The sequence below is a fragment of the Perna viridis genome, chromosome 4 (assembly GCF_037379345.1).
Source record: "Perna viridis isolate PV_CMFRI_1.1 ecotype Kerala chromosome 4, ASM3737934v1, whole genome shotgun sequence".
In the NCBI taxonomy this organism is placed as follows: Eukaryota; Metazoa; Mollusca; class Bivalvia; order Mytilida; family Mytilidae; genus Perna; species Perna viridis.
In genome coordinates, this window is record NC_142448.1 from 41,916,950 (window position 1) to 41,933,814 (window position 16,865).

At 31.5% G+C, this 16,865-nt stretch overlaps 1 protein-coding gene across 1 annotated transcript; it reads right to left on the reverse strand.

Moving 5' to 3' along the window:
• Positions 1-1,141: 1,141 nt before the first annotated feature.
• LOC148620135 (caspase-3-like) lies at positions 1,142-16,795 on the reverse strand. Its single transcript, XM_088580733.1, has 6 exons — positions 16,537-16,795; positions 15,785-15,857; positions 12,841-13,085; positions 11,277-11,452; positions 8,361-8,502; positions 1,142-6,838 (listed from the first exon to the last, which is right to left on the reverse strand). Exons 1-6 carry the CDS (start codon positions 16,538-16,540, stop codon positions 6,603-6,605), a joined length of 876 nt encoding a protein of 291 aa, XP_088436859.1. The 5' UTR covers positions 16,541-16,795; the 3' UTR covers positions 1,142-6,602.
• Between the last annotated feature and the right edge of the window lie 70 nt (positions 16,796-16,865).

Here is a 16,865-nt window from a genome sequence, read left to right on the forward strand (position 1 = left end):
GCCAAAGTTGGACACCAAGGTATTTATAAAAAATCAATCATTAATTGTCCTGGGTTGGTATGCAAGTATAATTTGGTAAAAAATCAACAATCTTATAAATAATTTTAGTCGAAATTAGAAAATGCTGTGGGCAAGATCATCATGAAAATTTGCCCTGATTTAAATAGAGTTCAATTATCTCCCATTTGGTGTCCTCAGACAATTGTTGTATTCATTCATGCACATATGATGGTTAAGCTTCCAAATAAAATTTCTTCATAATTCATTGATTTAGGAGGAAGGAGGTTTGCTTACAAGAGTGTGAACAGACTGACTGACAGATAGACCGAGTGATTACTATTACCAAAATATTGTTTGCAAGGGTATAATAAATAAATGATTCTTAATCAAGATCTAATCTAGAATGGAATTATTTGAATCACAGACCAATCGATTTAGATAGTACCAAATTAGTTTATAAAAAATAACCCAAGTGTCACAAAAAAAAACACTTACCAATCAGATGTGTTACAAATCTAATTATTTCATTTTTGTCTATTAATCAGAGAGTAGATCTCGTCATTTTCAAGCCAGAACCAATTCTCGCCAATCTGCTCATCAAAATTTTATTCCCCAATGACAGTTGTCGTATGATAGCTCATTTTTTAGAGCAAAATATCAGCAATCAGTAACTTAAAGACGTTTTGTCTTAAAATTTTGGAATGAACTTGTTTCATGGTAGAGAACGAAAAATCAGTTTACGAGAATTACTTGCCGGCGAGAACTACTCCTTCACCAGTAGTTTTTCTTCAATTTTCTTATGTTACCTTTAGTTGATATAATTCAAGCAGTACACAGGCAAAATTATTTCACATGATTTTCACTTGAACTGAGCAAATAAACTAAGTGACACAGTTCATGTGAAATTCGGGTAAATCGAGCCTTCACATGAAATTCACACGAATTGTTCACATGACATTCATATTAATGTGAATTTAATGTGAAAATAATGTTGATTTAATGTGAAATTCACGTTAATTTCATGTGAAATTTGACTAACATAAATTTCACGTGAAAAATATTTGCCTGAGATAAACGAATAAGACTAACCAAAAGTAATATGAGAGCATTGACAATTCAAATACATAGAAATAAAAGCTGATTCTTTTAATATTTTATTCAATACTACTTGTATGATTATAAATCCAAAATACATAATATGATAGCATTCTTACTAAGAGATTATTAAAATAAAATAAACAAATACTGATATACATGTACTGTGAAAGTACCATAGTTGGTGGGTACCAATTTTCGTGGTTTTCGTGGGAAGGCAAAACCACAAAATTTGGTTCCTAATGAAGAAATTTCCAATGATTTGTATACTGAAGGCCTCAAAACCACGAATTAAAGAATCTATGAACTTGTGTTTCTTTCTTAATCCACGAAAATTGGTATCCACGAATTAAAGTACATTCACAGTACTATTGTTGTGTTATATACCATTTGTTTTACATGTACTAACAGTCTAAATTAAACATACTCCTTACACTCCATATACAGTGAAACTTTTCCAAACCAAACCTTGAATAATCCGAAACTCTGTCTAAACCAGACACTTTTAAAAGTTCCTTTATATCTCTAAATCTCTAAATGTATTTTCAACCTTCGTAAATCAAACACTGTGTGTAAACCCAAAACAAATTTTATGCCAAAAAGGGGTTCTTTGTAATTTGCAAGGATTTACAATTTCCCGTTTTCTTATAATCCCTCAAAATGATATCACATATTTTTTCTGAACCATCTCCCCAAAAAAAAATAATCAAAAAGGATATCACATTATCTTCTGACCGCCCTCCCTCCTAAAAAAAATCAAAATGATATCACCACTAAATTAAAATAGTTGGTCAAAAAGAGGGAAATATGCTGATGTGATTCCAAAAGAATAACCTCAGTCTATGTGTATTTAAATTTTCTTTATTAGAAGCCTCCCTTGTGAGTTAATTGACTAAAAACATTCTAAATAAAGAGCTTAGAGTTAGGGTAAGTGTGGACACATTATTAGTATTACATTTTTAAACATAGGGACTTATAGTTCATTATGGACACAACAATTGGTTTGGACCCAATAAATCACAAAATTTGAAATTCAATTTTTGGGGTGTGGTCCCTTTAACCCCTCAGAACTCGAAAACCACAAAAACCATCAGATATCTCAAATCTGATTGAAAAGACACAAACAGGGATTTTCATAAAGAATCCAGTAAAAATTTCAAAATCAGACCAAAAATTTTAAAAAAAGTGAATTTTTGGAGTGTGGCCCCTTTGACCCCTTATAACAGTAAGAGATATCTGAAATCTGATTGAAAAACCCAGGCAGAGATTTTCATTAGGAATCGAATAAAGGGAAGACTAATCCTATTTCCTGAAATTCATTATACTACTTGCTGTAATATTAGAATGTGTCGAACTCTAGTATGTTAGAAAACAAATTAAATTAAAGGACCAGTTTTAACTAGACAGCATGTAAAACTAGAAGGCTACTAAAAATATTACCATATATCATAAAGCCTAAATTTTACATATATGCTTAATTACTTTGTTTGCTTTGCAGCTTTCAACAATATTTTGTAATATAATAAATGGAAGAACCTTGCTAAAAATGATTACAAAAAAATACCGGACGTCACATCTGACTAGCCACAGACACACAAACAGACTAGATGGCAAAAGTAATTTATAATGATTAGTTATTAGTGCAATATACGTTGACTTAGAATACATGAAATCTTAGCATGTGTTCAGGAGAGATATAGGACTTGATGTAAGAAAGGGTGAATGACTTTGAAGAGACTGATGCCAACAACTTTTAAAAGCATAACTTGATACTTTGCCTCGCTAAAAGAAAAAATGGGCATTTATACAAGTTGAGCTTACTTTGTCTTTCTAAAATCAATTTGCTCATTGCTTTCCTTTTTTATTTTCTATTGTTTTAACATATGATTTGTCAATTATTAGCCACGCTTCCCACATAAATCCATTCCTGGTTATTATTTATTATGCTCAAATGTATGTTTTTTTTTCTAAAGAGAAGATGCTACATCAAATTCATTGCATTTTCATAAACTAATTGGAAGCCTTTTCAATAAGAATACTATAACTGGGTTTAAACTATCAAGATAAACACCTACACTTAAATTCATCTGATTCCAACACAGCTGAAAAATCAGTGGCATTTGATGATATTTTTCATTACATGTACTTTCATAATTTTCTCTGACAACCTTGCTATATAATTAACATTATTCCAATGTATATTACATGTACATATACCATTATTTTCACCGATTCACTCAGACTCAATTGTGGAGAAGTTCCTAAATCACATACAAAAAAAAACATATTTACAATGATATAAAAAAATGTAATTGTTGAAATTTCTAAATTTACTAAAATTGAAATATCCATGCAATGAAAACGCTTCTTCCATAATCAGATCTATTAAAAAAATGACAGTAAAATAAGAAAAAAATATGGGATAAAGGAGGTAGACCTAGGGTAAGGGACATAACTCTTGAAATCAGTGATATGTTTGTATTTAATTTCTCCAAACCTATCAAGCTTTCATTTGAAACAGAATAAACTCAGTCCAAGGTACTATGATTATGCTCACCTGAGGTTGATGTAAAATGCTGAATAAAATGAATCCATAATTTGTAAGTTGTGTCCCTTACTCTAGATCAGCTTCCTTAATATGGCTTATGGATTTAAAAAAGCATATTGATAAAGTGGAGTAACAAAATAAAATCCAATCACAAATGCTGTTTTTAAAAACACAAAAACTGTAAAATTTGAAAAATCTCTTCACTGTAGATAAAATATTTGCATAAAAATCAAATTATTTTAAATACAAAGTGAATAAATACTAGATTTTTTGGCAAAAAGAATTGCCCTTAAATGAGATTACTATGGACTGATCCAACTTCTCAAAAATGTAAGAAAGCTATAATACATGTTTTCCATTTTTTTAAATAAAAAGGTGGGACAAATGATTTTGTTGAGGTAGACTTAGTAGTCACACATACAGATGTCTCACAAATGATTGTTTTAGAACATTGTTGTATGATTTGTATATAAATAGCAACAGGCATTAGCAACATTTCATTACATGCTAGGGGTCTGGAATATAAATGGCTAAAGTTGTTCCGTTGGAAATGAAGTACCCAATTCAGAAAAGATTGTTCGAAAATTTAATGCAGGTGCAGAGTAGGTGTTCTAGGAAGTTTGGCATGTTCCCATTGGTTGAGAAATCACCTACATGACAACATTGCAGTGCATCATTAACTAAGTCATTTTGTATAAATACCTTCGGTCCTTGAAAAGCTTGAATGATGACCATATTAACTTTTTGCATAAATTCACATAAATTCGAGGAACCGACACCTAAAGTATCATGTCTTACATAATATGACACAAGCTGCCATATTAGGTCAAATATGAAAAGACAGATGAAAAAAATGAAAGCATAAAAAAAAATAAAATAAAACCATTATACCACATTGTATTATTTTCTTTACCAAAGGGAGACAATGCATATAGAATCCACTCTACTGAAATATCCCTCTCCTTAAGAGAATTAAAATGAGGAAATTTACAACAAGTTTAAACAATTCTATTATTCATATTTCAGCTGCATTTATTTTTAAGAAATTGAAGTCCAATATTCTTACTGTAAGATATACAACCCTAATATTGTTAATATCACCATTAAGATAATTTCTATAAAATAAAAAAAAACTATCTTTCAACTACTTCAAATAATTGAAAACCTTATCAAAAATAAAGACTTCTACTGATATTAACTAAAAAAAGCTAATCTAGACATCACATGCATTGAAACTTGCCAAAATACAAAAAAAAAATGGCCATAATTACAAATATTAAGGCAATAAATATACACATAACTTTAATATCACAAATATTTTATGATCAATCAACAGCATTGTGATAAAGTTTGAAAAAATTTGGTCCAGTAGTTCTTAAAAAAATCACCTGAAAAGTGTAACAGACTGACAGACCAACATGAGATTCACATACCCAAGATTTTTCTGGCAGAGGTATAAAAATACTGTGACAGAAAAAAAATACGAGCCAAAAACTCAAAAGAATTTTTATCCACAAAATAATGCATTTTCAAAGTTCTTAAACTTAAGTAGAAACATGTTATCAGGAATGTCAAAAACAAACTGGTTGGGAATAGATTTTATAATGTATAATTAAGAGATTAATCCTGAGACCTTATTTAAGTACATTGTAAAAAATGATTATAAACAAAACATTAACAAACATAAAAAAAAAACAAACAAAAAACAAAAAAAACAAAAACAAAAAAAAAAAGCAACATTAATATAAGCTTAATGAACTTGGGGGAAAAAACAATGCTCCTAAATTTAAAACAAACAGAACATGATAACAACAAAAAATTGTCATATAAATTGAATCGGTTGGTCAGTTGTAAAAAATAATTACACTTTTTACAAAATTAGAGAGGTTAAGCAAGTAGGCATGTACAGGTACATGTTTGTGTGACAGAGAAATCCCCAGATATAATTATGTGTATGGCATTATTATGGCTTGAATGCAAATCTACAAGTTGGCCTAAACATGTGGGTCTTTAGATACATATTAGTAAGAAATTGTGAACTTTATTTCATAATGTAATAAACTTCATCAAAGAAGAGCTAAATATTTGTCAACTTATTTATATTCGGCACCTACAGATGATGTTTGAAAGTTAATTTTGACTTTTCTGTCTCAAAATTCATTCAGAAAAAATACACTTTGATTGGGAAAGAAATTTGAACTTCATACCATCTTACAAATCAAGAAAATAAATTTTTATTGATAAAAACGCTTAACGTACATGCTTTACTTGCATCTTATGTTTTATACACATGTATTCTGTGGCAGATCCTGGGGATGAAAGGGTTTTGGATCTTCCCCCCTTTTTATTGGAAAATTTGTAATTTTTGTGTGTAAAATTGACAAAAAAATGGTAAATAATGTCCTAACAGCTAACATCCTTCTTATTCTGTGGAACCCCGGCTGGCATCCCTCCCTTTTCAAAGTATCTGTGATATTTATTCCATTATCGTATTTTTCTTTAACGAGGTAGACCTAGGGTAAGAGACATGACTCATGAAGTCAGTGATATGTTAGTATCACATTCAATTTCACTAAAGTCTGTCATGCTTTCATTTGAAACCGAATGAAATCAATCCCAGTTACTTTGATGCTTACATGAGATTGATATAAAGATCCTGAATACAAATGTTCCAATGATTTTAAAGAGTTGTGTCCCTTACCTTAGGTAAACCTCCTTAATTTGCATTAAAATAACAATGATATTTTGCCCTTACACATATGTATGCTTAACATCACATTACATTGGTGTGAAAATGCTTTTTTCAACCAGACATAGAAGTACATGTACATTTCTGTTTGCTTAACCTCTCTTTAATGGATGGAGTACATGTGTGTTCCTACTACAAATAACAGTATTAGACACCAATACTGCATACGCACAAAATGTTCAAGGCAGTTTAACTAATGACATGACAGATCTATGCTTTGGGATAGAAGTAGAGTTCTCTAGTTAACATTGACGTTATACATGGAATCTGTTTCTTCTTGCTCATATATGGGTTAGACGTGTTTGACTGGAACTTGTAGGCCACCATTTTGTTCACACGGGTTAGTATTCTTACCATGTCTAACTGAGTACCATACTTCTCTAAAATTGCAGATAGAGCTTGCACAAACCATGACCCATCTATAGAATTTCTCCATGCATAGTAACCTACAATAAACAAGGTATGTGAAATACAGTCAAACCAAGCTAGCTCGAACTCAATTACAATTTTTTTTTTATTTCCGCTAGAATCTGGGTTCCTTCGATTACTCAAAGAGACTGTTCAGTTGTGTTCAAGCTATTGGGAGTCTGAGAAACTGACATTCAATGATTTCCAGGTTCTTTTTGTTCCCGGACTGAGTTCAACTTCAATTGCCATGATAGAAATAGTGTATTATTAATTTTGAGATACTTTTCACTCATAAAATTTTACTCTGATATGTAGAAATTTACTGTATCTGATTTTAGAAACTGAAAGAATTTAAGTAGCATTCCAGCTAAGGATAATGCAAAAAGTGGTTCATGGGTAAAAAGCCTACATATTTTTATTTTTGAAATGTTGTTTGAAATGTCATAGTAAACAGAAATAAACAAGTGGTTTTTCATATAACCCGTGCTCTTAGGAGATAAAAATTATATAGAATACACTGTAGATTTCAAAATTAAGTGAGATAACTCTGTAAATGGTGCTCAAATACAATAGAATCTACTGTATTTTCAAGGTAGATTATCTCCTAAAAGCGGGCAGACTTGAATGAATAATTATACATTTCATAGTATAGACCCATAAAACAACTTAATTACAAAAATAAAAATATGTACCCTTTTTTGGGGTGTATCACATTTTTCAGATTTTGCATGATTCTTACAAAGACAGCAACTTAAGTTTGTTGGTCAACATTTTGTTTTAATTAAATTTTCTTTGTCTGTTCGGAACATTCTCCAACTTCAATCATTACGAAGTTAAATCAATACTACCTCATTAGCAATGACATAAAAATTACTTATTATTAGGGGCCGGGATCTTAAATGACACTTTGTTTCATGATATGGCTTCAGAATTTCATACCTTTAATTAATAAAGTTAACGAATTGAATGACAAGTAAGAGTAAGGGAGGGTCATTCTTGTAGACTTAAGAAAACAAAATATATTCACTGTGAATTAAGGATGTCTGCTTGGCCTGTTTGTGGTCAATGCTTTTCCAAATCCACTTTGATCTATATTCATTATTTTTATTATAGTTGCTGGTAAACTGGTCAATATCATGATATTTAGACTGTCCTACATGCAGTCTAAATATCACGATATTGACCAGTTTATCAACAACTATTATGTTTATTTCATTGAGGAGCCATACCCTTGAATTTTTTTTGTTTTTGTTTCAGAAAGTGATGCAAGTCATGTTTCTGCATCAGGAGCAGATGTATGGCTCACCATATTTAACACTGACAACTGTTTGATCACAAATGCGTTTGAATATGGGGATGTAACTTTAAACTTGTAACCGGGCATTATAACATCATGGTATTGACTGGTAAAACTTTGTACTGCAGATTAATTAATACCAAATGAAAAGGTTTTATCCAAGTTTTCACTGATTTGAAATAACATAGCTTATGCTTACTATGCAACAAAGGAATAACATGTATAAAAAATCAACTCATGTAATAAAAAAAGTGTGAGGTTACCAGGTACTACTGAATAAGCCACCAAAAAATCAGCCTCAGCAGGGATTTTATGACTTGAGATTTCCTGATCAACCTCCATCTCTCCTTTAGCATCTGCTACATTTAACTCTGCCCCTTCGTCAAATTCTGTTCCTCTACAAGCCTATGACAGAAAGTTTTGACATAAATAACAGGTTTCTATATTTGTTTTGTATGTTTACATTAAATTAAACTTAAAGCTTAGTCATATACTGTGAAAGTACTTTAACTCATGGATACCAAATTTTCGTGGATCAGGGAAGAAACACAACTTCTTGGATCCTTCAATTTGTGGTTTGAATGTTTTCATTGTACACATCAATGGGAATCTCTTATTCCTTGGGAACCAAATTTCGTGGTTTGGTCTACCCACCAAAAATTGGTACCCCACAAACAATAGTACTTTTATAGTATATGACAATATAGTTAAATGTAAAACTAAGTTCTCAAATCTCATTTTGTTCTTCTAATTGCAATCTTTTACTTATAAAATGCAGAAGGAAATCATGGGAACCTGGATTGGAATGGTAATCAAAAGAATATAATCCAAGGATTACGACCAGACAGGGAAAATAGACACACACAACAAAGAGCATGAAGTAAGTAAAGTAACAAGCCCAAAGGCACAAAACTAGAGGCTCACAAGAGCCTGAATCGCTCACCTGGTTAACCATTTGCTTATTTGAACTTGAGGAATGAGACAGGCTAAGTTAAAATCAACTATAATTATTCATAGCATTTTTATGACCTGAACCAGAATTTTGCTAAAGGCAACAATTTTTGAATTTTTTTCAAAAACCTGTCTTATGACTCCTAAGTTCCATTTTTAGTATAGGCAGCCATACCTATTCACAGATTAAAAATCACAACATTCATTTTGAGCACAATACACTTAAGAACTATTATGCTTATTTTCATTCAATGATCTTAAATGGTTTTGGAGAAGAAGATTTTCAAAGTTGTACATGTGAAAAAAAAAGAAACAACAAAAAACCTGTTTCAGGGGTCGTAACTCCTACATTAGTCAATGAATGGTTTTGAAAATTTCGGCATAGGTCTTTCCCATGATGCTTAACAATTTTACCCCATGCCAGAATTTGCTAAAGGCAACGGTTTTTGAGTTATTTGCAAAAAACTGCCATCTAACCCCTATGTTCTATTTTTAGTAATGGCAGAAATGTTTTTTCATAAATCAACAATCCCGTATGTCAATTTGTGTGGGATACCCTAAGGCAAATATATGCCAACTTTCATTGAATTCTGTGCAATGGATTTTGAGAAGAAGATTTTCAAAGTTGCACGTGCATAAAATGCAAAAAAAAACTGTTTCAGCAGCCGTAATTCCTACAACAGTTGACCAATCGTTTTGAAAATTTGGGCATAGTTCCATCTCATGATGCTGAACAATATTACCCTAGCCAGAAATTTGCTAAAGGCAATGGTTTTTGAGTTATTTGCAAAAAACTGACCCCTATGTTCTATTTTTAGTAACAGTGGCCATGTTTTTCTTGGATCAAAAATCCCAACGGTCATTTTGTGCAGAACACCATAAGAAACAATCATGCCACGTTTAAAACCTGTCAGTCCAGTAGTTTCAGAGAAGAAGATTTTTTTTAAAATTTGTCCACGACAACAAAGTTGTCGTGGACGGACGCCAAGTGATGGCATAAGCTGACTTGGCCTTCGGCCGGGTGAGCTAAAACAAACAACAAAAAAAAACACATAAGAAGCATGTTTCTTTCCACAAACAGATTTTTCCTCTCCTTTCGATTTAGTGCTTCAATGGTTGATGAAAGTAACCACAAGATTGTAGTGAACAAAAACACACATATTATATATGTGTTAGGTTTCACTAAATTTGAATAAATGACAGTCTTCAGAAGGAAAACAAGCTTTCATCTCCTCATGCCAACGATCATTTGTTTCCAGTTTTGTTTCATTTGGTCAAGCGGTTTCCGAGAAAAAGATTTTTACATGTTTTTCTCATAGGGTCCAATGTTAAACTAAGATCCTCGGTGGCGGCCATCTTGAATTTCTGATCGCCACCAAAATCACAAACTTTCATCCCCTCATATCAGTGAACATTTAATAGTGTCAAGTTTTGTTTAATTTGGTCAAGTGGTTTCCGAGAAAAAGATGTTTACATGTTTTTCCCATAGGGTCCAATGTTAAACTAAGATCCTCGGTGGCGGCCATTTTGAATTTCCGATTGGCACCAAAATCACAAACTTTCATTCGCTCATATCAGTGAACATTTGTGTCAAGTTTTGTTTAATTTGGTCGAGTGGTTTCCGAGAAGAAGATTTTTACATGTTTCTCCCATAGGGTCCAATGTTAAACTAAGATCCTCGGTGGCGGCCATCTTGAATTTCCGATCGGCACCAAAATCACAAACTTTCATCCCCTCATACCAGTGAACATTTGTGTCAAGTTTGGTTTTATTTGGCCCTGTGGTTTCAGAGAAGAAGATTGAAATGTAAAAGTTTACGGACGGACGATGGACGGACGGACGACGGACGCCAAGTGATGACAAAAGCTCACATGGCCTTTGGCCAGGTGAGCTAAAAAGTAGTAACCAGGACTTCATTAAAAACTGGACTAGGTGCACTGGTAGGGTTAATGTTCTTAGACTTGTATTAGTACTGCAATGTTGTTTTACTGAAATCAACTACTGCAACTTTCTTTAACTGAAATCAACCAAAGTCATAAAACTTTAATACTTTAATACCTGTAGTGAATACAAAACTCACAGGATCTACCAGATATATCTGTTCAAAATTGCCTTTAAACAACTAAAAAAACAAAATATTATTACAATAAGGTAACTTTTTAAGGAGAAAAGTGGGAAATTTCAGATTTTATGGGTTAATCTCAAAACCAAAATCTCACACACTGTACCTGAATAAAGAATAATTTCGGTTTCCCAGCTAGAGAGTCACAGATATTTCCTTTAAATGGTTCCAGCAGTTTCTTGACTTCTACTTTACCATTTTTACCATACACGACACCTTCTTCTCCATGACTGAGAATAGCACAGGCAAAACAGTCATTCTCTGAATGGTCCATGTAGGCATCTAAATTAAATTCATGAAAATAAGGGTAACAACAAAATTACTGAATCCAATCCATAATCAAGCCAAGTCCGAAATAAATCTGACAAAATAGATATTACATCACCGGAATAGCTGGTACCGCAATGGTCCTGACTTAGTACAGGCATTTCAAAAAATAAGGGCGGATTAAATCAAAGTTTAACAGCATGCCAAACCTTCCTATTTCATTGCAGTGTGAATATACCAGTGGTGACTGAATAGCATTTGCATGCAATAGTGTCATAATCAGTACATCAATAGTCATATTAGTACAAAGAATAATTTACAAAAGCAATAGTCTATTATAACAATTTTGTTGCAAATTTATTGTTGCTGTTGTTTTCCATTTCTTTTCTTTTCTTTTTCTTTAAATTGCCTTTGTTTGGTTGACTTAGGTGCAGAAAACATTTAAACTGAGATAAAATGACTATAAAGGTGTCTGGTTTTTCAGATTATGTTTTATATATACCAGTGAATTATGCATACATTAGCAGATTTCATCAAATGAAAACATTTGATATTATTTTTGTGGCTTTGAAAAAAAATGAGTATTTGATAGCATAAAAATAATAATAACATTGTGTGACCATAACAATTTTTTTGCTGTGGTATAATAAAAATATTTCTCATGTTACATGTAAATGTAGGCCAAAATTTGAGCAACATGAAAAAAACTTAAAACTTGTTCAACCCAAAAATACCATGTATACACTATAAAGGAGTTTCAGAAATGATAACATAAAATTATTGTTGCAATTTTTTCATTTGAGATTAAAATATGTGATTTTAATTTTGTGATTTTAAGAAAAATCATGCTTTTGTAAAGCAAGTGGTTGAATAGTGCAAGTTTTAACTAAGTTTAGATATTCATATTCAGTTGCATTTTTCAAAGTATAAAAGCATTGCTATTTTATCTTAATTTAATCTATCTTAATTTTAGAAGGACCTTTACAGTTTTTTGGTCTTCCAGTAGTACATTTCACAAATACAGCAAAACCTGTCTAAACCGAACCCTGAATAATCTGAAAACCTGTCTGAATCAGCCAATTTCAAAAGTCCCTTTCTATCAGTTTAAATGTATTTTTAACCTACGAAAATTGGACACCTGTCTAAACCAAACCAATTCTAAAGTTCAAAAGGGGTTTGGTTTCATTGTACTTTTAGACTGTAGAGTTTGTTCAGCATAGACAGGTATTGGGTTTACCCAGATTCAAAATACATTTAAATTGATATAAAGCACTTAAAGAAATGCCTGGTTTAGACAGATTTTCAGTTTTTTCAGGCTTCACTATATAATTTTCTATAATGACATTATAGCATAGACTTATATTACACTCGTACATTTGTATAAAATTGACTGCGGGACTTACATTTCTTCATGATCTGCATCATTTCTTCTCTTGTAACATCATCTTCAATCTCAACTTCAAATCCCAACTCTGCAAATCTATTGGCTAATGCTGATGCGTCTACATCTGTACCATTGCGTGGACCAAGACCTACAACAGGGTCAAAGGTCTTATTGTTGATAATCACAGCAAAGCCTCTGTTCTTGTGGTTCATCGGATAAATGTCAGCTTCAAATTCTTCTCTTGTCATGTGAATTCTAACAGGACTATATGAAAAAGGAATAAAAGTGTTCAGTATAAGTTTTTGTAAGAATCAGGCAAAGTGGGAAAAATCAGAAACATGCATGTCAAAACCCCAATGATTCATTCGGGGATGCTTTCTCTACTTGAAAAAAATCATTATTTGATCTCGGCATCACTTGATTTGTACAGAAATTTTTCAATAGAATGTTAGTAAAATGAGGTTTTTTTTTACAGAGTTGTCTGCCCTTGAAATGTTCATTTCATTCCTTTTCAATGAAATCATAACTCAATTTACTAAAATGATATGGAAAATCTTGTCTTTTTTCCTTGATTCTGATGGTGCAAATAGTCAAATTAAACTTTTAAAATGGGGTTTTTTTCTTCATACCATGTTTCACCTTCTGCCTGATTCTTACAGAGACTGACACTTAAGAACAGAGGTACAACATATTATTATATTTTTATTAATATCATTTGAGTCCAAGTTAGTTATTGAATTTACTTCTAAGAGTTTACTTCTTTATTTGTTATAGTGTGTAAATATATATTTTTGTAATATTGCCTTCATCCCTAGATCTGTTTTTGTAATTATACAGTGGTTGGAAAATTGTATTAATTTTGAAAATAATGGGCAAATGGAGCCTCCTACTCCACCTGTTACAACTTTCTAGATCTCTCCCTTCCTGCTCCTTTTTAAAATGTCTGGATCTGCCCCTGCAAGTTTTTATATTTTAAAGAAAGTATTATATGTAAGTCCCATGTGAAATAACTTTGATAATCCACTAAGGAAAATAACTAATAATTAGGAATCTATATAAATAATATGTAGGATGTTTTGTAAACTATTTCTGCCAAAAATTGCAAGAACTGTTGTTAAATTTTGGATAATTTGAATAGTGGACATTGGACCAATCATCAATAATGAGGTCATAGTACAAAAACAATGTAATATTTTGTACAACCTAGCTTCCCAAAAAAAGAGATGAGGAACCAAAAGATTTGTTACACATCAAACACTAGAGAATTTTATATTCCTATCGGGACAACCATTAAATTCTGAAGGGGGAGGGGCTGGCAGTTTTAGTAAATAAATATCTTGGTCTGGACAAATTGGCATTATTCTATCCTCCAATAAATAGAATAAAAAAAGATTCTACTGTACAGTAAAATGAAAATCAATAATCTAGCCATACAGCATTTGAAAAAAATAATTTCTGATTTGCAAATTTTTGAAAATAAATATTCTGTCCCAACCTGAACAGCCAGTCACCACCCCACCATTAGAATCAAACAGTCGTTCCTTAAACATATTAAATTACGCATAGTTTAATATGGTTCAAATTACATTTAAACTGAGATAAAATTACTTTAAAAAGTATCTGTTTTAAACAGGTTTTTGTTCCTTTCATGGTTCAGTTTAGACCACTTTCACATTATAATTATGCATCAAATAAAAAAATGAAATTATTTTTGTGGTTTTGAAAAAAATGAGTGTTTGGCATAAAAATAAATATTTTTCATGTTACATGTATATGTTGGCATTTGCTTGAGCAGCATGAAATAAAAAGGATAATTTTTACCAATCCAAGCAGCAAACATCCCCATCAAAATCAAAAATGTTTTTTACTTAAACACGTTAATTTATGCATAGAGTCTCATCATAGCAAGGACCATATTAAAAGCTACTAAAATAGTATATTTTTAACTGTAATATTATTTACTGTTTTAAATATATGTGTTTTTGTATATAATACTTCAAAGCAGAAAATGTGTGGTTGTATTTTTTCTCATTCAATTAAATATTCATTTTGTTTGTTCAAACAAACCATAACTATTTATAAAGCACATAAGCACATTGAACTTTGATATATGATGTTGTACATTACAATAACAGGATAAGGTTATAGAATAATATTAATCTTAATGGGTGAATAACCAAAATATGATTACAAGTGCAGACTAACCAGTAGCAGATCCAGAAATTCTGAAAGGGGAGGGCTGACTTGCCTATTGGGCGCCCCTTATTTTTCAATTTTTATAATATTATCAACCAAACTTTTCAAGCATAAGATGAAGCAGGTTCCTGAGGCCCCCTTGGATCCAACTATGAGAACCTAAAGATTTAATGAGGGCCTGAAATTGTTCTGTGCATGAGTAAAATTTTTCTTCTAGTATTCCTGGCACAATCAAGTGACTACATTTTGTTCATCAAATTCCTGAACCATTAACGATATCAAACAACATATACGTCAAAAGAGCAAATTGTGACATTTTGGAACTACAGTTACAAGACTGAACTTTTTAATTTTTTGGAAAGCTGACATTTTTCTTTATGGCAGGGTTGTTGTCTTTTTGACATACTCACCATATGCATTCTCTTTATATTCACATGTGAAATATCTTCAGTTATTACACTGAGAGCATTCAATCAATCACCAATATCTTAATAATACTTTATGTTAATTCAGACAGAGTGAATTTAATAAATAGCTCTTAGCTGAAGCACATTAATATTTCTGTACCATTACCACATTTTTTTCAGTGTTGAAACTCATGTAACTCAGATGGAGAGTGAAAAGTAAAAAAAAACTTCATAAAGTTGCTAATTCTACCCCACGTTTATATAGTCCTGAATATCAATAACACTAAATTGTTACATGTAAATCACATTTTTTTACCCAAAGCAATTGCAGCAGGTCATATTAAAATGAAGAATACTTACACTTGCTTCTTCCCAAAACTGAATGGGAAAGTATCAACAGTATCTTCCATTGTTTTGGCATCTGGAGTGTCACCTTTGAAAAAAAAACATTGTGTATCTTGATCTGTACTGATATAGTTGTTAATTAAGACACATCCATACAATATAATTCATAAATTCACATACAGAAAATTCTGATTTAAGTTGTTACCAAATCAAATTAAAAAATAAACTGAGTGTATATTAAATGAACACTATAACTATCACCAATTTTGACTTAAGGCTCACTGGGGAGTTTCAGGGACTAATTCACTATATCATACTTAGGGATTCAACACTGGAGTTGTTTTTTTTTTGTTTTTACCTCGGTGGAGGTCAAAACTAAAAAATATTCTAGCCCTGAATCCCAAAAGGGATTACTGCCAGTATATGATGATTAAATGGGAAAAAACATGAAGCAGTAAGGGGAACATGTGTGACTGTGTGCTCCGTGGATTGGAATGTAAGCAAGGTACTTTGACCCTTGATATGCCAAGTTAATGAAATAGTTCTCAACAAAAAGGAAACATATGGAATAATATCTGATGGCTGTAGAACATATACTTGGGGATATTGATTAATCATTCTCTAATAATACATATACATTGTTCAGTAAATTATTTATCTACTTTCATTTTCAAATTTCATTAAAGGCAACTTTACCTCTTTGTCCTTGACAGAAAGGTTGAAATGAAAAAGGTAAAAAGTAATCTTAATCTTCATCATCAACTTACCCATTTTGAACGTGTTCTTGTTTATGTTTTCTGGATGAATCAGCTTAGTACACTTCTATTTTTAGACAATGAACATTCAATCAAATTAATCGGTTATTTCCCTTTGAATGTGTTCTTTGTCTGTGTAGAATTTACAAATACTATAAGTGAATCGATAAGAAAACTTGTCCTACGAGTTTTGAAAGATTGGTTTGAATTCTTTTATAATGACGACTCGAAAAAAACCTTGCCTTACGAAATATGTTTATGAAAACCCATTTGCATTTCGGTTTTTATACTTTCCGGAAAATAAATGTCCGTCTTCAACCTTAATTAGAAAACATATTTCC

Bases quoted from the DNA above. Each gene is read 5' to 3' on its own strand.
- LOC148620135 (XM_088580733.1), bottom strand. The intron at 8,503-11,276 runs GTACAGTGTGTG...TTTCTGTCATAG, and splicing joins CGAAATTATTCTTTATTCAG to GCTTGTAGAGGAACAGAATT. The intron at 6,839-8,360 runs GTAACCTCACAC...TGTTTATTGTAG, and splicing joins GGCTTATTCAGTAGTACCTG to GTTACTATGCATGGAGAAAT.